Source organism: Juglans regia, chromosome 2 (genome assembly GCF_001411555.2).
Source record: "Juglans regia cultivar Chandler chromosome 2, Walnut 2.0, whole genome shotgun sequence".
Taxonomy (NCBI): Eukaryota; Viridiplantae; Streptophyta; class Magnoliopsida; order Fagales; family Juglandaceae; genus Juglans; species Juglans regia.
In genome coordinates, this window is record NC_049902.1 from 33,855,539 (window position 1) to 33,880,352 (window position 24,814).

At 35.0% G+C, this 24,814-nt stretch overlaps 3 protein-coding genes across 6 annotated transcripts; 1 reads left to right on the forward strand and 2 right to left on the reverse strand.

Moving 5' to 3' along the window:
* The first annotated feature begins 527 nt into the window (after positions 1-527).
* LOC109012693 lies at positions 528-3,193 on the forward strand. 3 transcript variants are annotated; one of them, XM_018994466.2, is made up of 6 exons: positions 528-1,119; positions 1,209-1,830; positions 1,963-2,079; positions 2,350-2,513; positions 2,616-2,820; positions 2,921-3,193. In XM_018994466.2, exons 2-6 carry the CDS (start codon positions 1,225-1,227, stop codon positions 3,092-3,094), a joined length of 1,266 nt encoding a protein of 421 aa, XP_018850011.1. In that variant the 5' UTR covers positions 528-1,119; positions 1,209-1,224; the 3' UTR covers positions 3,095-3,193. The 3 variants fall into 3 exon arrangements, with proteins under 3 accessions (XP_018850011.1, XP_018850020.1, XP_018850027.1); XM_018994475.2 differs by having other exon boundaries at positions 528-938; XM_018994482.2 differs by having other exon boundaries at positions 528-680.
* An 809-nt stretch (positions 3,194-4,002) lies between these two features.
* Positions 4,003-11,328, reverse strand: LOC109012660 (sodium/calcium exchanger NCL-like). The gene is made up of 7 exons (XM_018994417.2): positions 10,710-11,328; positions 8,629-8,814; positions 7,846-8,027; positions 5,629-5,774; positions 5,243-5,519; positions 4,848-5,156; positions 4,003-4,550 (listed from the first exon to the last, which is right to left on the reverse strand). Exons 1-7 carry the CDS (start codon positions 11,119-11,121, stop codon positions 4,302-4,304), a joined length of 1,761 nt encoding a protein of 586 aa, XP_018849962.1. The 5' UTR covers positions 11,122-11,328; the 3' UTR covers positions 4,003-4,301.
* A 3,420-nt stretch (positions 11,329-14,748) lies between these two features.
* Positions 14,749-24,687, reverse strand: LOC109012670 (sodium/calcium exchanger NCL-like). 2 transcript variants are annotated; one of them, XM_018994429.2, is made up of 7 exons: positions 24,144-24,687; positions 20,948-21,133; positions 20,168-20,349; positions 16,333-16,478; positions 15,949-16,225; positions 15,554-15,862; positions 14,749-15,287 (listed from the first exon to the last, which is right to left on the reverse strand). In XM_018994429.2, exons 1-7 carry the CDS (start codon positions 24,550-24,552, stop codon positions 15,039-15,041), a joined length of 1,758 nt encoding a protein of 585 aa, XP_018849974.1. In that variant the 5' UTR covers positions 24,553-24,687; the 3' UTR covers positions 14,749-15,038. The 2 variants fall into 2 exon arrangements, with proteins under 2 accessions (XP_018849974.1, XP_035542807.1); XM_035686914.1 differs by lacking the exon at positions 24,144-24,687 and adding an exon at positions 21,704-21,826.
* Between the last annotated feature and the right edge of the window lie 127 nt (positions 24,688-24,814).

The following is a 24,814-nucleotide window of genomic DNA, read 5'->3' on the forward strand; positions in this document are numbered from 1 at the left end:
TAATTTAAAAAGAATAAATTTAAAAAAAAATTAAAAAAATATAAAATATAGAGTATGGTGAAAGTTATTTAGCAAAGCTACGAACAGAAACCATCCAATCAGGATTGTAAAACGCTGCCCACATCAAACCTGACTTCTATCTTTCCTTCTCACCTATCATGAACCACAAAGTTCTAATTTTTTTTTTTTTTTTTTAATGAATGCTCCCTTGGGGGGATGGGCACCATATGACCATAATGCTGTGTACAACCCATTGCCACACAGCATAATGAATATTGATTGATTCATTATTGAAGGTTAGTCTGAAGAAAAAAGTTTCGTGACATTATTGTTTGTCGGGGCTAATATGACTGAAAGAGTGAGTATATATCATGCAGGTGCACGCGTTTGTGGGACATGTTAGGGGTCCCACATGAGTTGGGTCCTACTACTGCAATGCCAACCAGAGGTTTCCCAAATGAAACAACATGTAAACGGCCTAAAGGTAACACTCCTTTGTCGTGCAGTTTACTTCTTTGCTTTCAGAGAGAGAGAGAGAGAGAGAGAATATCTGATGTGGATTGGCCTTTAGATCTTAAAAGAGTCCTGGATTGAGAGAGAGTTCATGAGAGTCGGTCTAGGAAGGAAGCGAGGAGTGGACCGAGGATTTGGGCGAGAAATGAGCGAGAATATTATGCATGGTTTGAGTTTTGAAAAAATATAGGCTTTTTTAATTTCTTTATTTCTGTTTGTGTTGACATATATAATATAAATATATCTATATCCGATCTGTCTCCCAGACAAAGAGCTGGGTCTCAGGAAAATCAGAAACCTCTCAGATACTCCTCTGAGTTCTCTCTGTACACACACTGCTTTCTATCTCTACCTCTCAGTCTTTGCTCAAAACTTGGCTACGTTCTGTGTTTGTTCCTCAAATTCGTTAACCTGCGAGATTTGGGGTAACCTTTTCCAGCCTCGATTCTTCAAATTCCTTTAGATTTTACTTCCCTTTGATTTCGATTTAATGGGTTTGTGTAAGTTGAGATTCGGTTCTCTCTTTCAATATATCTGTATCTGCTTCAAATTTTCTTGAAACGTTATCAGAAGAAAACGACAATGTCTCGAGAAGACAAAACATGAGTACAGCAATACAAGCAATAACTTGGGTCTTTCTCTGTGTCTTTGCATCTGGTTTTGCTTCTAACTCACTTTAAATTTATAAACTTTAGATGGAAAAGAACAAGAATGGATAAAGCGGATCAAACCCAGAGGTATAACAATAGCGGGAGTGGTGGTGGTATCGGCGGCGTTGCTAGATCTTCCAAAAACCCAAAGCAAAAGAAAGCCCCACAGAGAGGACTTGGGGTGGCGCAGCTTGAAAAGATCAGGCTAGAAGAACAGCAAAAGAAAGATGTAGCTGCAATTTTGTCACCACCAGCTTCAGTATCACAGAGAGAATCTTCCTTTCTATCTTTGCCAATTCCAACTTACCACCATTCTAATCCATCTTCATGCTCAATTCCCTTTCCTTCTCCATCCCTGCCTGATCTTTCATCGCGAGATTTGTTAATCCGGCCACCTCAACCGGGTCAAAACAACGATGAAAAAAATTCAAGCACGGTAAATAGTGCTGGATTTGAAGCCGGATGGTTGGGGATTTCAGTTCCCGGGCTGGGCTGCGTGCCTAAATTGCGGAACTCCCACGAGTATAATCTGGAAAAGGAGAATTCTGGCATGGATCCCAGATTGGCATTTCGGTCGAATTTGAATTTGCCTTACGAATCGGACAACCATATTTGGCCTCCCCCTAGTTTGATGCCAAAAACACAGCAATATCAGCAACAGCCGATGGTAAAATATTTGCTGCATATGTGTTTTTTTTAGCTTTTGGGGGAAAAAGGTTTTCATCCCTTTAATCATTGCATTATTACAACTCCTTTTAGTTTTGGATTTGAAGAGGATTTTGGTGTATGAAAATTGTAGGTGAATGTCTCATCAGGTACCTCATCATCATCTGTACTAAATTTTCGTATGGAGCCCCCTTCAAACCAAAGCTATTATTGCAACTATTCACCTATGTGGCCTCCTGAGGAAGTGAAGGTGCGTAATCGCAAAACCTGTATACTTTTGGTGATCCCAATCTTCTTCTTCTTCTTCCTTTTTAAATTTCCAATCTTTTAAACATGGAGACATGAGTCTTGGTGACAGATTCACAAGAATTTTTCTCATTGATTGAATTGAGCTCTTTAAATTGCAATTACTTTATATGCTATTACTGTATTATGCTCGGGATTTTACTTTATTCTTCCAACTAAGACATCTAAAAAATGAATTTATTTCTTATGGTTTAGTTGTTTAAATGTAGTATAGATGGTTGGCACGAAGAGGCTGTATCCATTCTCTCTAGACAATTCTTCAGGCCCCTCTTCCCACTACAAATTACCTAGCCTTGTTGTTCCTGTCAGATCAGATGAATCAGCCTCATGCGAAAACGTAGGCATGTTTAATTTTGAGGGCAGCAATTCAATTCTAAGGTTAGCTTATTTTGTTTCCAATCTATATGTTGGTCTGTACTTATAATGTTACATATATGGCCTGATCTTGTTTTTTTGTTTTTTTTTTTTCCCCATTTTCAGAGGAAGACCCTCATGGTCAACTTCCATTTCCAACTCTAACCTGAATTCAAATAAAAGCATAAAAGAAAATGAGGTTATCAAAGGAGAGTTTCTGTCATTATCTCCCAGAATCACTTCAACATGTCCAAGCTCAAAGTTCATGCAGCATTCAGCTTGTCTGGCCTCTCAAGACCCCAGATTCCGTGATGAATCACTACCTTATCAAGTAAGATCACAGAACAAAAGGCCACATCCCATTTAAGCAATATTGTGTTTCTCTCAATTTTGATACATCCCTAGCTGTTGGTTCTATTAATTTATTGAAGGGAATTGTGGAAGATCCAATTATCAAGCCGGCAGGGTCAAGTCTGTTGAATCAACAACCACCTTTTTATTACTTTCTCCCACCAGCAAAGGAGCAAATTGGCAAAGCAACAACCACTATGAACAATTGCAACGGCGGAGTAGGAGAAAGGATTGATCTGAATTTGAAGTTATAATGGGTTCTGCCCATTCTTCTAGTTTGTTTGGCAGGCTGTTTGTTCCTCTCTATGAGACAAAATATACTAAGAGATAATCCTACTATCGTCTTGGTTGTTCTTCTGAATGTTGCAGCAGGTTACATACAATATATCTCTAAATCTGCATATGTAAGCTTGAGTAGAAAGGTAGGCCGAATCTTTGGCATGTGAAGGGAAGAGTAATGAGTAAAGAGTGGAGAGAGAGAGAGGGAGAAGTAGATTTGTTTGTTAGAATGTGTTTTAGTTTGATGAAGTCATGGTTGGTTTAGTGGGTGGTGATTTTGGGGCCTTTTGCATTAATGTTTGTGATGTGTGGTTGGTGGATGGATGGAGGAGGCACGAGATTGGTAACAAACTGTTTGCGTTTGGATTGTGGGAATCTGTCTGTGCTTTGTCTTCACCTTGTTTATCTGGGGTCCTCATCTTTGACCTTTCATTATGGTTATAGATGGGTGATGCAGGAAGGGCCTACATAGGGCCAGAGAGAGAGAGTATGCGCCTGAGGTTTTGTTTTTTTAAAGCTAATTGTGCAAATTGATTTTCATGAATTTTTTTTCATCTCTTTTTTAGTCTGAAAATCTTTTTTGAAAGGACCATCTTGGAAATTAGAAGTATAACCTGGTCTCAGATTCAACCAAAAAAAAAAAAAAAACCTCCGGCCCCAAGTTTCAGGTGAATATTCATGCAACCTTATGCAAATTGGCTCTTTCAAAGAAGGATACAAGCGAGTTTTTAAAATTCTGATTTTGTTATCTGGTGTTGCAATCATTCAAATGTTCCTAAGCAATTTCTGAGCTACAAATTGAAATACTTCAATCACACTCTGCTATACCCATTTTTATAGAAAGATAGATGGTAAAGAAGTAATGGAGATTAACAAAAGCCACTAGCAGAACTAAAGATTTTGTTCTTCAGGGATTTCATCAAACAGCAGCCAAAGGCCAAAGGCCAAGAAAAAAAAAGATAATAAATAGAAAATATACCAGACTTTGAAAGCAATAGTTTTGCAACTACAAACTTGCCCATACTGTTGCTGCTCTCAATAAAGTTTTTCAAGTATAAACCAAGACGCTTATGTATTACAAAAATAATCAGTAACAACTGATTAAAAAGAAACAGCCTCCGTTCTTTGTACAGGAAATGGAGTATATCCTCCAATCAAAATCTTGTGCAGGGATCCGTGAATCTATGACCAGCCCAAAACATAGTCAAGAACATAGATCAAGGCAAGGGCGAATGGGTAAAGTAGGAAAGCTACAAAAGCCGTCCAGAGAGGGAAATGGGTGCGGAAGCTGGCGAAAATACCCACCACAAAGCAGACAATAATAATAACTAGCACTTCAGATGAGAATTCCCATGTCAATTCCCTAATGTAAACAAGGGCTAAGAACACTGAGAGGCAGAGGACATTATTCATTGTTGCTGCCCCATATAGCTGCATGCACCAACAAATATATAAATTATAATCAATCACTTCAAATCAATCGAGGTTCAAGAGATGCAAAATATCTGAATTGTAATTCTACCTATCAATTATATGAATGACATTGACATTCATATTTTGGCTGATTGTTTTCCTTTAGCTAAGACACCAAAAATACTATTTGGTATATATATATATATATATATATATATATATATATATATTGAAACTTCTGTAATTTATCCGGCATTCCACCCTATAGAACAAGCACTAAACATTGAGTAAAAGAGTGGGGGAGGAGAAACAAACCTCGGAAAAAGTTAAGGAGGCAGTTTTACGTTTGTCACGGCTAGCAAATATAATTGCTGTCACAGCTTCACTAGAGTTGGTAGCGATGGGCAGCGCGATGAATGAGATGAAGAAAGCAGGAATACCAGTGGCATCAGAAAAGTTATCAACGGCATCTACCAAGGGGTCAGCAACTGCGGCAGCAATGAGAGTTCCCAGCAACAACAATAGCACTGCTTTGATAGATGTCCACCTGGAACCCCCAGCATCCTCAGATTCTTCATCGCTTTCATCACCCACATCCAACAAATCATGCTCTCTATTTGTGTCCTATAATAAATGAGTTTCCAAAGAAGTCAAGCATCTTGTTTGATATGGAAATCACGATTGAACACAATATAGCTCAACTTAATTACCTGGTGAAAGGCATTTAAAAATGTAAGCGTGCGAGCACCAGGATCCCCAGAGGCAGTCCGTGTGCGCGTTGCCTTCTTCAGCCATTTAGAAGTGCCATTGACAAACTCTGTCTCGTCGATGAAAGAATCCTTGGATGTATCAAAATCTCTCATTAATTTATCTACAGCTTCATCCTCACTCAGTTTAATCTCTTCAAATCTAATTCCAACAACCAATGCTCTCAATTCACTACGTGAAATTTTTCTATCGCCATCTATGTCTACTACAGAGAACAACCTGTCATGATATTGAACAAAATTCAGCAAATACCCAAAAAACTTTGTAATGGACAAAAAAACTGTTACATATTTTAACAAAATCAAGATTTAAAAAAAAAAAAACTAACTTTTTAATGCTTTCCTCATCAGGTTCACCATTATCCTTGACCAGTCTTCCCACTGCCTGCATTTTTAGATGCCTTAGAAGTCCAAATATAACACGCTTGTGCTTCACATAAGATATTTTCCGTCCCTGGATCCAAGGTTGAAGGACCTGCAAAAGGTTTTCCATGTTATCCATCCAACAACCAATGCTCTCAATTCACTATATATATATATATATGCAAAAGGACCTGCGAGTTTGAGATTATGGTAATTAATGGAATGTTCCTCACCTTCAAATTCCCTTGGCAACGTTGAACAGGGAAAAAAAAAAACAGAAAACCTTAGGGCAGGATGTGCACTGAGCCGAATAACTAAAGAGGAGCTAAGGATGGTGGATAATGACGTACTTAAAAGTACCTCAGGAGTACTTCATTCGAGATTTATCAAAATTACTTGGTGGAAAATTAAATTCACCTCTTGCATACTGTGAGGTCAAAATCTAAATCAGATTTTATATAGAATGGGATCAAACCTAAATACATGGTATGGCATTTATATGGGATTCCTCTCTTATTCTTATGCGAGATGCAAGTGTGCCAAGTGCCAAGTGCCAATTGTCAAACCTTAGCATCTAATTAATTAAACCCGCACCAAGCATTAGACAGGTTATGCATATTAATCTCAAAACAGATTTTGTATGGAATAGGATCATACCTAAATCCATGGTATTTAGATGGATTCATCTTTCTTATTCTTTAGCAGGTGGTGCAAAACCTTAGCATCTAAAATTAAGTCATTAAAGCCGCACCAAGCATTCAACAGGTTATGCGTATTAAGTATACAAGTTTAGTTTATCAATATTACTAGTTTTCATCAAACCAAAAAAGTAACTCAATGGTTTGGCATTGTCAAGGTTCTTAAGGGGTCATAGCTTACTTCCCTTCTAAAATCCCCGACTAAAACTCTTGCCATCCCCCAACCTGACTTCAACCATGTATTAAGTAAAACCAGCAGTTTTAACAATGTGAGCATGGACCAGTTTGGTCGTTTAGCGGGTCCACAAGATAAACTGGAGCCTAAAAGCAGGTCTTATCATTCTAACCAGCTAGAGTACAGGTTTAGTAACGCTGTCTAAAACCCTCAGTAGAACAAATTTTCAGAGTTTTCACATAAGAAAAAAGAACCATTCAATATTTTTTTTTTTTATCAGTAAACAATTTTTTCTTGAGCAAAAGAATAGGCAAGAACCCAAGTATACAAGACAAGTAAAATTTGACCTTTGATCTGTTACCCACAGTAAAACGGATATTTCTTGCATATGTATCCCAACCTCTTCTTATATGCTTTCATAGCCCCACTCCATAAAAGGCTCACTCGCCTCATTAGAACACCATCCTCCCCACGATTCCACATACTTCAATTCAATGACAATTCTCCACAAGGCCCCCTTGTTCATAGAGGCTGGACAGACCCATTGTGCTTCATCTGAGGAGCTCACATCAGCTAAGTAGAGAGCAAGAGAACTTATAAGGGTATGCTTGGGAAATAGGACGAGATGATGATTCTATGAATAATAGTAAAATGATTTGTGAATAATAGTAGAATGGTTTAAGTAAGTTGTTTTATTGGGTTTTGGGAAAGAATAGAGAAAAAAATAAATAAAAATATAATAAAATTAAGATATTGTTGGAATATAACTTTTTAATATAATTTTTATTTTGGAATTTGAAAAAGTTGTATTGTTTTTTGTGTTTTGTTTGAAAGTTTGGAAAAGTTTTAATGATTAGATAATGATTAGATGAAAAAATTAAAAATTAAAAATTGAAAATTGTTGTGTGTTTGAGTGATGTTTGGAAAAGAAATGATGATATGAGATGAGATGTACTCCCAAACAACCTCTTAGTCACCTTCATTCCCCTCCCTATAATGCGTATTGCTCGACTTCCTGCACAAATCACAAACAACTTTGTCTCTATGAGGACTACCTTCGTGCACCCCTTCCTTAAAAGTTACACCTCCTAATATCTTCCAAAAAAATGCTAATCGTGATGGAGATTACTGACCATGAACATTGATCACAAGTAGCAATGGAAATGAAAGAAGATGTACAGAGAGAAAAGTTCAGAACAAATGCTATTCAAAGATACCATTCGATATGATCCACAGGAGAACGGAAAATTTAGATAAGGATGGCTAATGAAACTGTACAGAAAATATAATTATGGCATAAACACACTTACTTGATAAAGACAATAGGAAATCAATAGTAGGAGAGAGACAATAAGCGCAATCAAGACTGCCAAGTGCTTCCCTGACGTTGAACCGAGAACTTGTAGTATTTGAACGATTAAAAATGGGATGACAGAAATCAACATAATCCTTGCAGCATAGCTAGTCCAGATATCAGTACTAACACCCGATTCTGCAACCATGGGGATTTTATTGGGTCATGAATCCATGTAACACGTTTAATCCTACAATTACAGAGAAGCACTACAGGAAACATAAACAAACGATTCGGATGTCTATGATAATAACTTAAGCATCCATTCATAACTCTCACAAGTTCACAATGCAATACAGTTCAGTGGATGGCATAATTTTGTGCATGTCTACTAAATATCAGATGGGTCCCATGTATATTTGCCACAGGATCACATTAAAAATGAGATATTATTAATACAGTTACAGATCAGGGACAATGGAAAATCTTTTGACTTTCATAATTGACAACTAATAAAAAAAATATGAAGGACATACTGATCTGTTTATGGCGGTGCACATGGATGGAGAGAAATGGTCGGAATTTGATCATGAATGGACAATGGACTAGATCATAACCTTTTTTTTATACTTTATTCCGTAATAGACTTTAATGGCATGAACGCACATGATTTCCGTGTATCTTTAGACAGTCATGCATAAGTGTTGCTCTTGTATATGATCCGTGTATTTGAATTCACCTATTTTAATAAAATTATTATTTACTGATAAAAAAAAAAAAAAACAGAGGACATACATACCAGTCAAGTTAAACCCTTTTGTATCTTGTGCATCTTGTGCAACTCCATCAACGAGGTCGCACTTGCCAACAATAACGCATGTTCCCCATATTATTGTAAGAAGCATAATAGTTGAACCAGCTAGCAAGCCCATACCAACAGAAACTTGGCTTTGAGCAGTTTCAGTGCTTCCTGAAAGACCGGATACTATACAAGGCAGGAGATTATAAGAAGCATTAGAAAACCAATCGAAAAGTGTGGGGTTTTCAATGGCTCAGACAGATAAAATACAGTGAGAGAGAGAGAGAGAGAGAGAGAGATAATAGGGTCAAGTTTATGTAAGATAACATAAGAAGTTAAGAACACTAATCAGTAACTGGTCAGACCTTTTGAGCACAATGAACCAAACAACACCCTGAGCTAGCTGTGCAATTAGAAGGATTCTTTATGAAAAAAATTGATAAGCAAATTAATGTTTAAATGAATATCATCATATTTTTAATTTAAAGGATAAAAAGCAATCAAGAAAATTACTTCAAAACTCGGTAGCTAGCAAACTTCTTAGTTATTTCAAATTATCCAACAAGTTCCATTTTAAGCGTGATTGAAGCCTTTTTAATGAAACCCAATAGGAAAACAAATTAATAGAACATTATTTAGAGTCCTTAATTGTTTATTAGTCCACAACCAGTGAGCAAACTTTTAGAATTTCCTACATCGTATTTGCTCACTATCTCCACTGAACCCCCTCGTTACTCAATTCGTATTGCGGCCAAGACTTACCGGAGGTTTGAATCGTGAAATGAGACGAAATGAACTAAAAGTTGAAAATTAAATAAAATATTATTTTTAAATATTATTTTATTTTAAAATAATTAAATAATTTATTATATTTGATATGATAATTTAAAAAAATTATAATAATTAAATAAAATGAGATAAAGATAAGTTGAGAGATCTCTCTCAGTCCAAATAATGATACGTTTGGAATTAAAACTCCTCTCAACTCATCATTATAACTTTTTTAAATTTCAACACAAAATATAATAAACAATTCAACTTTTTTAAATTTCAAAATAATAATAATAATAATAAATAATATTCTAATCCCAATACAAAGCATAGTCAAAACTCAAAAGCAAATTCGTTGCCACCAGCCTATTCAAATGTACCAGTATCAACCTTTTTCCCACTATTCATGGTGGTAGCTTGATCTTCGGATGTTGACATTCTGTATTGATGTCGTTGGAGGGATTTATGGCCTGATCAATGGGTATGCTGACACAACTTAACCATAAGAGGGATGCTACTGGCTCAAGTACGTAAGTGATAAATAAAAAAATAAAAATAAAATAAAATACATAAAATCTCAAACTAAATGAACAAATTGAATAGATAAAACGTCAGGAACTGTTAGGTATGGACTCAATACTACTGTGGAGGAAGATATTTTTAAAGATATATGTAGATACTACTGTGGAGGTAGATATTTTCAAAGATATTTTCACAGATCGCACTTCGCAGCAAGAATACTATTATACTACTGTGTGGAGGCAGATATTTTCAAGGATAAGTTTCCGTTAGAATTTTTGACCAAGGAAATCAAGGGGAGAAAAAAATAATAACAAATAGTATCCAAAATTCTATAATCTTATGGTCAGTCTTATCTTGTATTTATAAGTTGCTGAGCAAATCTAAAAGGGGTACTGGAACTTGGAAGAGAGGAAAAAATAAAGAAAGAAACTCGACCGACATGTTAACATGATCAAGATCCGGTTTGGAAATTTCGATATATTTTCATTATTATAATTTTTTGAAATTTTTATATAAAATATAATAAATAATTTAATTTTTTAAAATTTTAAAATAATAATAATATTAAAAATTTTAATATAATAATATTTTATTTAATTTTTAAAAAATCATCTCGTCACATCCGTAATGATTCCGTATAACCAAAAGCACTAACTTCCAAGTTTTAAGATTTTCTTCCGCTTTTGAAGAGACAAACAGAGCAAAGAAACAGGGAAAAAAATAGATCCAAATTACAAATTTTCACAAAATAAATAAAGAAAAACTGAAAAGTGAATAGAAGTGCTCACCAAGAATAAGCATGGCATCCGGAAGGGCGCCGAGGACTGGAAGGAACAACCCGCCGATAATACCAGGTCCAAGAATCTCCAACAAGAGCTCGCTGCCATGGGACAAATAGGTGGCGGAGAGGAACATCAGGTAGCCATAGACGAGGATGAGGAAGATATTTCCAAGGACGGTGGTGGTGCACGGCAAGAACCCGTAGGTCTGATCGCAAGTGGACTCGGCAGAGATTAAGGAAGAGGACCGATTGAGAGCGAGGCAGGGAGGTCCACGGAGCTGCTGGACCCCATCGGAAACTAGATCAGAAGATAAAGAGAAGTACGTACGGTGGGTGATGAAGCGGCCATAGGAGGGATCGCATAAGATCAGGAAGAAGAAGAGGATCAGGAGGAAGGAGAGGGTTAGATGCTTGGACATGGCCTTAGTCTTAGAAGAAGGGTTTTAAGCCGTGAGTGGGGATTTTGGGAGAGTGTTGATCAGTACTTTGAGACATCTGAGAGTGATGAGCATGAAAGTCTGTCTATATATGCTTTTGAATCTGTAAACCGTAATTTGGCCCTGAACATGAAAGTCTTCCAACCAATACAAACAACTTCATGCACGCGCGAACGAGCTGCATGCAACGCGGCATAATATATTAATAGGGAAACTATATCCACAAATAGAAAATAAGGCATCTGAGAGCGAGAGTTTCTGGTATGGTTTTGTTCTGCTGCCATGATCATCACATCACTACATACATTCATACATAGAGAATGTACTGGTGAGAGGGAGCTAGAAGAGTGTCGAAGAGTGTCGTGTCATGAGAATTGAATTATTTGAATTGAAAATCCTTCGCCAAACGAAAATAATATTCTACCGACAAAAAAAATTATATAAATTAATATAATTTATTAAATTATAAAATTATTTTTATTAAAATTAAATTAAATTAAATCACATATGATTATTTTTATATAATTTTTTTTTATGAATTTAACAGTATTATCTGCCAACAAAAATAGTAGTAAGTTACGGTCCATACACGTGGTCCATACTCCATACACTTAGGAGCTGTACAGCAGCAAATGATGAGTGGTATGGGTGTATCTAACCCAATACAAAAGTGGCGAACCAGAGATCAACAAGATCATCATTTCATGCAGTCATGGGAAAAGTTTACTAAAAAGCGGTGTTAGAGCATTTATATTGATATATATATTATATATATATATATGTAAAGTTATAATATGATTTTAAAATTCTTTATATTAGCTTATGCGTATTTAAATATTTAATTAATTATAAACAGTACTTATTTAAATTTAGATAATTATTATTTATTCTATAAAATATATTTTAATCATTATTTTTCTTTTCTCCTACTCACTCTCTCACAATTTTTTCATTTTTTCTCTCTTTTAACAACACAATAAACCTGCACATACATATTCATTTTATTATTATAATATTATATATTTTTTATTATTATATTTGTATTATTAATATCAAATGTATATAGTGGATGCTAATTGTAAAATATATATATATATATAAAATTGATTTTAGCAAAAAGTTATTAATAATAAAATAATAATATTTTATTATTATTTTGTCTCAAATATGCATAAATCAATGTGAGAATTTTGCTTGAATGACAAAATGGTTATACAAAAGAGGTGATTTTATATATGCATATGCATAAACTAATGCTAATGCTCTTAGTCACTCAGAGTAGCTCTTATCACTACCTCAAAATCATATTTTTATTTTTTTAATTAATTAATTAATTTATTTATTATTTTAAGATATTTTTAAAAAATAAAAAAAATATATCAACACATTAATATTCATTTCCTTAACTATTAAATAAAGAAAAAAAATTTAAAAAAATTGAAATATATAAAAGTGTCAAAATGAGAGAACAAATTGAATTGACAAAATAACATTTTTCTTACTAAAAAGCTGCCGAAAGAGAGACTTTGAATGGATTGTAATCACAAGAATTTGACAAAGGAGAAATAATCTTTTGAAGGAAAAATGGCTAGCCTGAGGAAGATCGTCCAAGCAGCTAGCTCATCATGTTGAACTCCAAGCTAAATTTCTACAAGCACATTTGTGTGGAAATTAATTAGGAAAAGCAGACTTTTAAGAGAAGGTGCCTGCCAGTGTTATACTAAAATGGAGGGAAGCCTGGAATTGATTATGTTAAGGCCAAATAACAAAATGATGGGGATGGGAATAATTATTAGAGATGAAGTTTCAATCTCAAGTACCTGTAGTGTAAGGTGGCTCTGTGAAGAGCAATGGAGCTGTGTGTAGATCTGGGTTTTAGAAATGTTGTCTTTGAAGGAGATGCTCATGAAGGGGGGTCATTAATATGACCAATATCAATAGTGAAGATGATAATTAGTCATGGTATGGACAAATTATAGATGATATAAGATGCTTCTTAAGAGGGAGAAAATGATGGCCGGAAAGTTCAATTTACTCACAGAGGAAATGGTGTACGTTGCCCATCAACTTGCAAAGTTGGGTTTTACTTAGGATGAAGAAGAAGATGTTTGGATAGAAGAGGGTTCTCATATCATTATAGGAAATGTATTCAAAGACAATATTTGTATTGATTGAAGGGAAATATTATAACCAAAGATGAATTATATAAAAATAATCTTACAAATTAATGTAACTTGATGTGATTTTTTAAATTATAAAATTATTTTTATTATAAAGTAGATCTAACGGATTAAATGAAGTCGTATCAATTTGTAAGATTATTTTTATGTAATTTCTTTATAAATGTAACAGTACTATTATTGCAATAAAATTCATGTTTAAAAAAATAAATAAGAAGAGCCCAATGGGGACATCTTTTATCGTTTTTGAATTTTGGATGTCCTATTTAAATGAGTCTGGGAATCTCACACAGGAAGGAAAATTATTAAAAATATTTTTAAAATATGAATAATTCAGTAATCTTATTTAATTTATAAACGATGTATTATAATTACAAATATTTATACGAATTCTATTTCTTAATAACATATATTTTGTAATAAAATAAAAAAAGTATTCACAAATTAATTTCTCAAGAAGAAATAGAGTAGAGAAAAGACATACTTCCATCACAAGTAAACTGTTTTGAGAAAATCTTCAAACCGACGTGGTGTTTTTGTGAGTTTTACACGCACAATGAAAGAGTGACACATCATGATTTTTTTTAATATACTTACCGTAGACCCACATGCAAATTACAAAGTCCGTTTTCCTTTACTTCTCTCATCTACTCACCCTTTGAGTTCCTTTTCCTGGTTCCTGTCTCATCTTATCGCCCACTATCTCTGTCCTACTCCTCACCATCCCTTCTCTCTCTGTGGCCCCCATCGCTCTCTTTGTCCACATCCCGTTTAAGCAATTTGGACAAGCAACAACCACTATGAACAATTGCAACGGCGGAGTAGGAGAAAGGATTGATCTGAAGTTGAAGTAATAAAGGGCTCTGCCCATATCTGCTAGTTTGTTTGGCAGGCTGTTTGTTCCTCTCTATGAGACAATATATACTGAGAGATAATCCTATCGTCCTGGTTGTTCTTTTGAATATCTCTAAATCTGCATAAGCAAGCCTGAGTAGAAAGGAAGCCCCAATCTTTGGCATGTGAAGGGAAGAGTAAAGCAAGAGTAGAGAGAGATAGGGAGAAGTAGATTTTGGGGCCTTTTGCATCAATGTTTTTCATGTTTGGTTGGTGGATGGAGGAGGCACGAGATTGGTAACAAACTGTTTGCGTTTGGATTGTGAGAATCTGACTGTGCTTTGTCTTTACCTTGTTTAACGGGGTCCTCATCTCTGAACTTTCAATATGGTTACAGATGGGTGATGCAGAAAGGCCTACAAAGGGCCAAAGAGAGAGAGAGAGAGAGAGTATGAGCTGGTGTTGCAATCATTCGAATGTTCCTGAGCAATTTCTGAGCTGTAAATTGAAATACTTCAATCACGCTCTGCTATACCCATTTTTATAGAAAGATTGATGGTAAAGAAGTAATGGAGATTAACAATAGCCACCAGCAGATCTAAAGATTTTGTTCTTCTGGGATTTCATCAACAGCAGCCAAAGGCCAAAGGCCAAGAAAAAAAGATAATAAATAGAAAATATACCAGACTTTGAAAGCAATAGTTAAGCAACTACAAAATTGCCCATACTGTGGCTGCTCTCAATAAAGTTTTTTAAGTATAAACAAAGACGCTTGTGTATTACAAAATAAGCAGTAACATCTGATTAAAAACAAACAACCTCCGTTCTTCGTACAGGAAATGGAGTATATCCTCCAATCAAAATCTTGTGCAGGGATCCGTGAATCTATGACCAGCCCAAAACATAGTCAAGAACATAGATCAAGGCAAGGGAGAATGGATAGAGTAGGAAAGCTACAAAAGCCGTCCAGAGAGGGAAATGGGTGCGGAAGCTGGCGAAAATACCCACCACAAAGCAGACAATAATAATAACTAGCACTTCAGATGAGAATTCCCATGTCAATTCCCTAATGTAAACAAGGGCTAAGAACACTGAGAGGCAGAGGACATTATTCATTGTTGCTGCCCCATATAGCTGCATGCACCAACAAATATATAAATTATAATCAATCACTTCAAATCAATCGAGGTACAAGAGATCCAAAATATCGATCTGTAATTCTACGTATCAATTATGAATGACATTGACATCCATATTTGGGCTGATTGTTTTCCTTTAGCCAAGACACCAAAAATACTATTTGGTATATATATCTTGAAACTTCTGTAATTTATCCGGCATTCCACCCTATAGAACAAGCACTAAACATTGATACAAAAAGTGGGGGAGGAGAAACAAACCTCGGAAAAAGTTAAGGAGGCAGTTTTACGTTTGTCACGGCTAGCAAATATAATTGCTGTCACAGCTTCACTAGAGTTGGTAGCGATGGGCAGCGCGATGAATGAGATGAAGAAAGCAGGAATACCAGTGGCATCAGAAAAGTTATCAACAGCATCTACCAAGGGGTCAGCAACTGCGGCAGCAATGAGAGTTCCCAGCAACAACAATAGCGCTGCTTTGATAGATGTCCACCTGGAACCCCCAGCATCCTCAAATTCTTCATCGCTTTCATCACCCACATCCAACAAATCATGCTCTCTATTCGTGTCCTATAATAAATGAGTTTCCAAAGAAGTCAAGCATCTTGTTTGATATGAAAATCACGATTGAACACAATACAACTCAACTTAATTACCTGGAGAAAGCCATTTAAAAATGTAAGCGTGCGAGCACCAGGATCATCCGAGGCAGTCCGTATGCGCGTTGCCTTCTTCAGCCACTTAGAAGTGCCATTGACAAACTCTGTCTCGTTGATGAAAGAATCATTGGATGTATCAAAATCTCTCATTAACTTATCTACAGCTTCATCCTCATTCAGTTTAATCTCTTCAAATCGAATTCCAACAACAAATGCTCTTAATTCACTATGTGAAATTTTTCCGTCGCCATCTATGTCTACTACAGAGAACAACCTGTCATGATATTGAACAAAGTTCAGCAAATACCAAAAAAACTTTGTAATGGAAAAAAAACTGTTACATATTTTAACAAAATCAAGATTAAAAAAAAAAAAACTAACTTTTTAATGCTTTCCTCATCAGGTTCACCATTATCCTTGAGCAGCCTTCCCACTGCCTGCATTTTTAGATTCCTTAGAAGTCCAAATATAACACGCTTGTGCTTCACATAAGATATTTTCCGTCCCTGGATCCAAGGTTGAAGGACCTGCAAAAGGTTTTCCATGTTATCCATCCAACAACCAATGCTCTCAATTAACTATATATATGCAAAAGGAGCGAGTTTGAGATTATGGTAATTAATGGAATGTTCCTCACCTTCAAATTCCCTTGGCAATGGTGAACAAGGAAAAAAAAAGAAAACCTTAGGACCCAATGTGCACTGAGCCGAATAACTAAAGAGGAGCTAAGGATGGTGGATAATGAAGTACTTAAAAGTACCTCAGGAGTACTTCATTCGAGATTATATGGGATTCCTCTCTTATTCTTATGCGGGATGCAGGTGTGCCAAGTGCCGACTGTCAAACCTTAGCATCTAATTAGTCATTAAACCCGCACCAAGCATTCGACAGGTTATGCATATTAATCTCAAACTGATTTTATATGAAATATGATCAAACCTAAATCAATGGTTTTTAGATGGGATTCATATTTCTTATTCTTTAGCAGGTGTGCCAAGTGCAAAACCTTAGCATCTAAAATTAAGTCATTAAAGCCGCACCAAGCATTCAACGGGTTATACTTATTAAGTTAACAAGTTTAGTTTATCAATATTACAAGTTTTCATCAGACCAAAAAAGTAACTCCATGGTTTGGCATTGCCAAGGTTCTTAAGGGGTTATAGTTTACTTCCCTTCTAAAATCCCCGACTAAAACTCTTGCCATCCCCTAACCTGACTTCAACCATGTATTAAGTAAAACCACCAGTTTGGTTGTTTATCGGGTCCATAAGATAAACTGGAGCCTAAAAGCAGGTCTATCATTCTAACCAACTAGAGTACAGGTTTAGTAACGCTGTCTAAAACCCTCAGTAGAACAAATTTTCAGAGTTTCCACATCAGAAAAAAGAACCATTCAATATTTTTTTTTTATCAATAAACAAATTTTTATTGAGTAAAGGAGTAGGCAAGAGCCAAGTATACAAGATAGGTACAAGAGAAACACCTAAGCATGCTAGTTTAGTGATACAAGGAATTCATGAAAGGTCAATCCATGAAAATCAATTACAATTGACCAATGGAGGAAAGTATTGAAAAATAGTTTCTAAACTCATCCCTTAACCGCTCTTGGTGTTCAAAACTTCTTTTTAATAAATGTCTTTAAAACTTATTTCATTCCTCTCCCTCCAAATGTACCACCATAGGCATATTGGGACCATCTTCCATATTGATGCAATTTGAGAGTTTTCTCGAATGCCTCTCCAAAAACCTAGGAGGTCGCTTACCCTTCTGATCAACATCACCCAAGCTAGTCCCAACCAAGCAAAGACTTCATTCTACAAAGTCATGAAAATATCACAATGAAGTAGTAGATGGTCAATGGACTCTCTGCACATACAACATCAATCCATGACTATGATTCGACATTTCCTAAAATTGTCTAGAGTAAGAATCTTCCCCAAAGAAACCGTCCATAGGCAAAATATTGCCTTTAGTGGTGCCTTTGTCTTCTAAATGCTCTTCCATGAGAATGGATTTGTATTGTGCGTGGTCATGGTTTGGTAGAAAGAGCGTACTGTGTATACCCCTTTCTTAGAGGAGCAGCAAAGATCTTGTCTTCAACTCCCCTCGACAAAAGGAGTATACAAGTTCAAAGAACATCGAAAAAACATCAATTTCTCAATCTCGTGCATCTCTGAAGAATGTAACTTTCCATTGAGGAATACCATTGGAGATGATTAATAGATCCGCAATCGAGTCTTCTTTCATTCTTGCTAAGCCATAAACTTGGGATAAACTTCCTTGAGTGCCATATCGCTACACCATACAGCTAAAATTTGACCTTTGATATGTTACCCACAGTAAAGCGGATATTTCTTGCATATGTATCACAACCTCTTCTTATATGGTTTCACAGCCCCACTCCATAAAAGGCTCACTCACCTCATTAGAACATCATCCTCCCCATGGTTCCATATGCTTCAATTCAATGGCAATTCGCCACAAGGTCCCCTTGTTCATAGAGGTTGGACAGACGCATTATGCCTCACATGGGGAGCTCACATCAGCTAAGAAGAGAGCAAGAGAACTTGTAAGGGTATGATTGGGGAATGCGACGAGATGGTGATTTTGTGAATAGTGTAGTAAAATGGTTTGTGAATAATAGTGAAATGACTTGAGTTAAGTTGTTTTATTGGATTTTGAAAAAGAAGAGAGAAAAAGTTGAATAAAAATATTATAAAATTAAGATATTGTTAGAATATAATTTTTTAATATAATTTTTGTTTTGGAATTTGAAAATGTTGTATTATTTTTTGTGTTTTGCTAAGAAGTTTGGAAAAATTGTAGTGATTAGGTAATAATTAGATGAAAAAATTGAAGAATTGAAATTGAAAATTGTTTGTGTTTTAGCAATGTTTGGAAAATAAATTATGATTGAGATGAGATAGTTTGTATTCCCAAACAAGCTCTTAGTCACATTCATTCCCCTCCCTATAATGCGTATTGCTCGAGTTCCAGCATACTAAATCTCAAACAACTGTCTCAATGAGGATTACCTCTGTGCACCTCATCTTTGAAAGTTACACCTTTTTTTTTTAAGAAGAAAATGATACTCTAATTTTATTGATAGACCTCACTTATGGCGGAAGAAAATCGTGGTTACAACTAGGAACCGGAGGGTTACAAATATTCAAGAAAGACCAAAAGGCAGGCCTAAAAAAACCTAGACACCAAGCCAAAAACAAGACAAATACCTGGGGATTACAAATATTCAAAAAAACCCAAAACCATGTATTAAAAAAAAATACCATAAACCAACCAAACACTATACCATATACCTAGAAACCAAAATAAGCCAATAAAAAAAAACCAGATAAACATTAAAACATGTGAAGCAAACAAAACAGACCCAGTAACAGAATAAAGCAATCCTAAGCAGATTGAATAATAGGAAGACCTACGTTTGGGTAGCAAAGACTTCTCAACACTTTCCAAGTATTCTCGTACTTATGAAAATACTTCACATGCCAAACACAATGAACCATTTTCGTATCAAAGTCACTTCACTATAATATTTATCACTATTATATATAAATAAAATCATTAATAAAAAAAATTAATCATTGATGGGACCCATACATTTTTCAATTATCTATCCAAAAGTCAACAACTCAACATACTTCATACATCCAAACAACTCAAAATACTCTCAATGGGACTCACAAACCCATTTCAATCTCTACTCATAACTATTCAAAAACATTCTCAACACTTCTCAGGTATTCTCACTACCCAAACGTAACCTAGTCTTTCTATACACAAAGAGCCCCTAAGGTGAGACAGACTATCCATAGAAGACCACCATAGGCCGTTGCTTCCCTCCGCTTCCATCCTTTCCAGGAAATCTGTCGAAGCATTCCCCTCTCTAAAACTAAGAAATAATCGGATCGAGACTCCCTTGATAATATCCATGACTTCGTCTCAATAGTCCTCTAGGTATATTAAAAGTTACACGTCCTAATATCTTCCAAAAAAAATGCTAATTGTGATGGAGATTACCGGCCATGAACATTGATCACAAGTAACAATGGAAATGAAAGAAGATGTAAGAGAAAAGTTCAGAACAAATGCTATTCAAAGATACCATTCAATATGATCCACAGGAGAATGGAAAATTTAGATATGGATGGCTAATGAAACTGTACAGAAAATATAATTATGGCATAGACACACTTACTTGATAAAGACAATAGGAAATCAATAGCAGGAGAGAGACAATAAGCGCAATCAAGACTGCCAAGTGCCTCCCCGATGTTGAACTGAGAACTTGTAGTATTTGAACGATTAAAAATGGGATGACAGAAATCACCATAATCCTTGCAGCATAGCTAGTCCAGATATCAGTACTAACACCCGATTCTGCAACCAAAGGGATTTTATTGGGTCATGAGTCCATATCACACGTTTAATCCTACAAATACAGAGAAGCACTACAGGAAACATAAACAAACGATTCGGATGTCTATGATAATAACTTATGCATCCATTCATAACTCTCACAAGTTCACAATGCAATACAGTTCAATGGATGGCATAATTTTGTGCATGTCTACTACATATAAGGTGGATCCCATGTATATTTGCCTCAGGATCACATTAAAAAGGAGATATTATTATTACAGTTACATATCAAGGACAATGGAAAATCTTTGATTTTCATAATTGACAACTAATAAAAGAAATATGAAGGACATACCGATCTGTTTATGATGGGGCATATGGACGGAGAGAAATGGTCGGAGTTTGATCGTAAACAGACAATGGACGAGAGATCATAACCTTTTTTCTTTATACTTTATACGTAATAGACTTTAATGGCATGAACGTACATGATTTCCTTGTATCTTTAGACAATCATGCATAAGTGTTGCTCTTGTATATATTCTGTGTATTTGAATTCGCCTATTTTAATAAAATTCTTATTTACTGATAAAAAAATTCCGAAGGACATACATACCAGTCAAGTTAAACCCTTTTGTATCTTGTGCATCTTGTGCAACATCGTCAACGAGGTCGCACTTGCCAACAATAACGCATGTTCCCCATATTATCGTAAGAAGCATAATAGTTGAACCAGCTAGCAAGCCCATACCAACAGAAACTTGACTTTGAGCAGTTTCAGTGCTTCCTGAAAGACCGGATACTGTACAAGGCAGGAGATTATAAGAAGCATTAGAAAACCAATCGAAAAGTGTGGGGTTTTCAATGGCTCTGACAGATAAAATCCAGTGAGAGAGAGAGAGAGATAATAGGGTCAAGTTTATATAAGATAACATAAGAAGTTAAGAACACTAATCATTAACTGGTCAGACCTTTTGAGCACAATGAACCAAAGAACACCATAAGTGAGCTAGCTGTGCAATTAGAAGCATTCTTTATGTTAAAAAAAGCAAATTAATGGTTAAATGAATATCATAATTTTTTTAATTTAGAGGATAATAAGCAATCAGGAAAATTACTTCAAAACTCGGTAGCTAGTAAACTTCCTAGTTCTTTCAAATTATCCAATAAGTTCCATTTTAAGCGTGTTTGAAGCCTTTTTAATAAACCCAATAGGAAAACAAATTAATATCCGGTACCAATTAATATTTTAAAGCTGTTGTCAGTTATGTTAAAAAAAAAATTAAAAAAAGAGCAAAATGCGATAGAAACATCCCAGATAACTGAAACGAAGCGGACGAAAGAAACATCAGGAAAACATGATCTTGCACACCAGAAAGAACACCGTCAAAACTCGGTGATGCTCTCGCTTCCTTAAGCAAATAGAATCTCCACGTAAAAATTTTGATTTTCAGTTGTTTCTCCTTTCCCATTACCCACCCCTCTCTCTCTCTCTCTCTCTCTAAAAACAGCCTCTCTCACTCTAAAATAAATTTTCACATCGGTATATTATATACACAGATCCTCAGGGTCTTTCTCTATATTGTTTGAATAATATACACAGATTAGAGGAGGAATTGAGGAAGATCGACGCGTTTAAATGTGAGCTTCCTCTCTGCATGACTTGATTTATTGAACGATGGTTGGTTTTGGATTTTCTTTCCTTTATTATGCCATTTTTTAGGAAATACATTTGGTTTTTGGGATGGGCTTGGATTTAAGAAGTTCAAATAGGCAGGCTTCTTTTTATTTATTAATTTGGAACCAAATGATACAATATCAAAGATGGGTTCTTGGGTTTTGATTATTTTCTTTCTGTGGGTATTTGTTCTTATACATATGAAAATCTTCTGCTAGGAACAGGTTTTCGGATTCCCGACATGGGTTTTAGATTTTGAACATGTTGATCGATTAAGTTATGTTATTTTGACATTTTTCTCTTTTATCTGTGCGCGTGCATTTTTGTAGCGATTCGAGCTCTGAAGGAGGAGTCAATACAATGCACTACGCCAAATGAGGCTCAACCACTGAGGGAGGAGTTCATACCACTGAAGAAAGATTGTGATTGAAGTGAAGAAACCAAGAAAGAAAAAGACTCTGATTGAAATACTCCGTGGGATTTATGCCATTCAAGGCATATTCAGGTTATCCCGTTGCAAGCAAGGAAGAAAGGGAGGAATCTCCAGTTCATGGGCTTTCGCATATGCCATTCAAAACGATTCGTTTAATTAAATTAGTCCATGTCAGCATCAGTGCATTTCGGTGCATAAATTCGCTTGAAAGAATCATTTTCCAACAAATTAATAGCACATTATTTAGAGTCCTTAATTGTTTATTAGTCCGTAACCAGTGAGCAAACTTTTAGAATTTCTACATCGTATTTGCTCACCATCTCCACCGAACCCCTCGTCACTCAATTCGTACTGTGGCCAGAACTTTAATGGAGGTTTGGACGTTAAGACGGGATGATATGAAAGTTAAAAATTAAAAAAAATATTGTTAAAATATTATTTTTTAATATTATTTTTATTTTAAAATTTGAAAAAATTAAATTTTTTATTATATTTTATATGGTAGTTTAGAAAATTTGTAATAATTAGATGAAATGAAATTAGATGAGTTGAGAAGCTCTCTCAATCCAAACAACTCGTAACTCGTACGTCTATGCGCTTGGCCAGTGAGATATTTTCAGGTATTTTGTTAATAAAAGTTAAAAAGTAATGATATAATATTAAATAGTAATGAATAGTAATAAAAAGTAGATAAAAAATAATAATAAAATAATAAATAATAGTGGTACATTTATTACTATTAGATGATAAATAAATATGTAATAAATAATCATTTCATTGTGATAAATATATCGTATCATATTTAGTGAGATAATAGTATAATATATAGAATTTTTCCTAGTCTAATGATAAAAAAGATTGATAAAAATCTATTTATCTATCATTTTTTTATCATTATCTTCTCGACTTATTTTATGTGATATTAAATAATAAATTTATAAATAAAATATAAAATATAATTCTTAATTATTTAATACTGCATCTTGAAATAATGAGAAAAATATAGATATGAGCAGCTGAAATGGATAAAAAAACAAATGAAATCTTATATACGGAATCTGGCCCCAGAAGTTGTTAAAAGGAAAATGACCCTCAATCAAACGAGCAGGGTCAGGAACTGTTAGGTTTGGACTCAATACAACTGCAGAGGTAGATATTTTTAAAAGAAACTGTTATAGTTACAAAAATATTATATAAAAATAATTATATAAATTTATAAATTAATATATTTTTATATGATCTGTTAGATTTATTTTATAATAAAAATAATTTTATAATCTGATAAATTACGTGAAGTCACGTTAATTTGTAAAATTATTTTTATATAAATTATTTGTGATTAAAATATTTCTTTTTTCAAAAATATTTTCACAGATCGCAGCAAGAATTTTTTTTTTTTTTTTGAATAAAAGACTTTTAACAAATTAGTTACCGTCAGAATTTTTGACCAAGGAAATCAAGGGGAGAAAAAAATAATAATAAATAGCAAAATTCTATTATAATTTTTTTCTTATGGTCAGTCTATCTTATATTTAGTTGCTGAGAAAATAAAGAAACATGATTAACTTCAAGTTTTAAAATTTTCTTCCGCTTTTAAACAAACAAATAGACCAAAGAAACAAAAAGAAAAAAATAGATCCAAATTGCAATTTTTTCACAAAATAAATAGAGAAAAACTGAAAAGTGAATGGACGTGCTCACCAAGAATAAGCATGGCATCCGGAAGGGCGCCGAGGATTGGAAGGAACAACCCGCCGATAATACCAGGGCCAAGAATCTCTAACAAGAGCTCGCTGCCATTGGACAAATAGGTGGCGGAGAGGAACATGAGGTAGCCATAGATGACAATGAGGAAGATATTTCCAAGGATGGTGGTGGTGCACGGCAAGAACCCGTAGGTCTGATCGCAAGTGGACTCGGCAGAGAGGGAAGAGGACCGGTTGAGAGCGAGGCAGGGCGGTCCACGGAGCTGCTGGACCCCATCGGAAACTAGATCAGAAGATAAAGAGAAGTACGTACGGTGGGTGATGAAGCGGCCATAGGAGGGATCGCATAAGATCAGGAAGAAGAAGAGGATCAGGAGGAAGGAGAGGGTTAGATGCTTGGACATGGCCTTAGTCTTTAGAAGAAGGGTTTTAGGCCGTGGATGGGGATTTTGTGGGAGTGTTGATCAGTACTTGTGACTACTGAGCCGTAACTAGGATTTGGTGTGGGAGAGCCGATTAGTAAAGTGTGTTATATCAATATGTATGGACGAATAGTAATTGATATTTAAAGTAATAAAGTATATTACCGACATTTAATATTAATCTTATAAGATTATTATTTAAAGATAAACTAAATTATTAAAATCACTTATTCAAATCTTTCAC

Excerpts from the sequence above, each read along its gene's own strand:
- LOC109012693 (XM_018994466.2), top strand. The coding sequence starts at position 1,225 with ATGGATAAAGCGGATCAAACCCAGAGGTATAACAATAGCGGGAGTGGT. Across the intron at positions 1,831-1,962 it reads AATATCAGCAACAGCCGATG|GTGAATGTCTCATCAGGTAC; the intron begins GTAAAATATTTG and ends TGAAAATTGTAG. Across the intron at positions 2,514-2,615 it reads GGCAGCAATTCAATTCTAAG|AGGAAGACCCTCATGGTCAA; the intron begins GTTAGCTTATTT and ends CCCCATTTTCAG.
- LOC109012660 (XM_018994417.2), bottom strand. The coding sequence starts at position 11,121 with ATGTCCAAGCATCTAACCCTCTCCTTCCTCCTGATCCTCTTCTTCTTC. Across the intron at positions 8,815-10,709 it reads GGATGCCATGCTTATTCTTG|TATCCGGTCTTTCAGGAAGC; the intron begins GTGAGCACTTCT and ends TGCCTTGTATAG. Across the intron at positions 5,775-7,845 it reads TTTCCTATTGTCTTTATCAA|GTCCTTCAACCTTGGATCCA; the intron begins GTAAGTGTGTTT and ends AACCTTTTGCAG.
- LOC109012670 (XM_018994429.2), bottom strand. The coding sequence starts at position 24,552 with ATGTCCAAGCATCTAACCCTCTCCTTCCTCCTGATCCTCTTCTTCTTC. Across the intron at positions 20,350-20,947 it reads AAAAGGGTTTAACTTGACTG|AATCGGGTGTTAGTACTGAT; the intron begins GTATGTATGTCC and ends CTTTGGTTGCAG. Across the intron at positions 15,863-15,948 it reads TTTTAAATGGCTTTCTCCAG|GACACGAATAGAGAGCATGA; the intron begins GTAATTAAGTTG and ends CATTTATTATAG.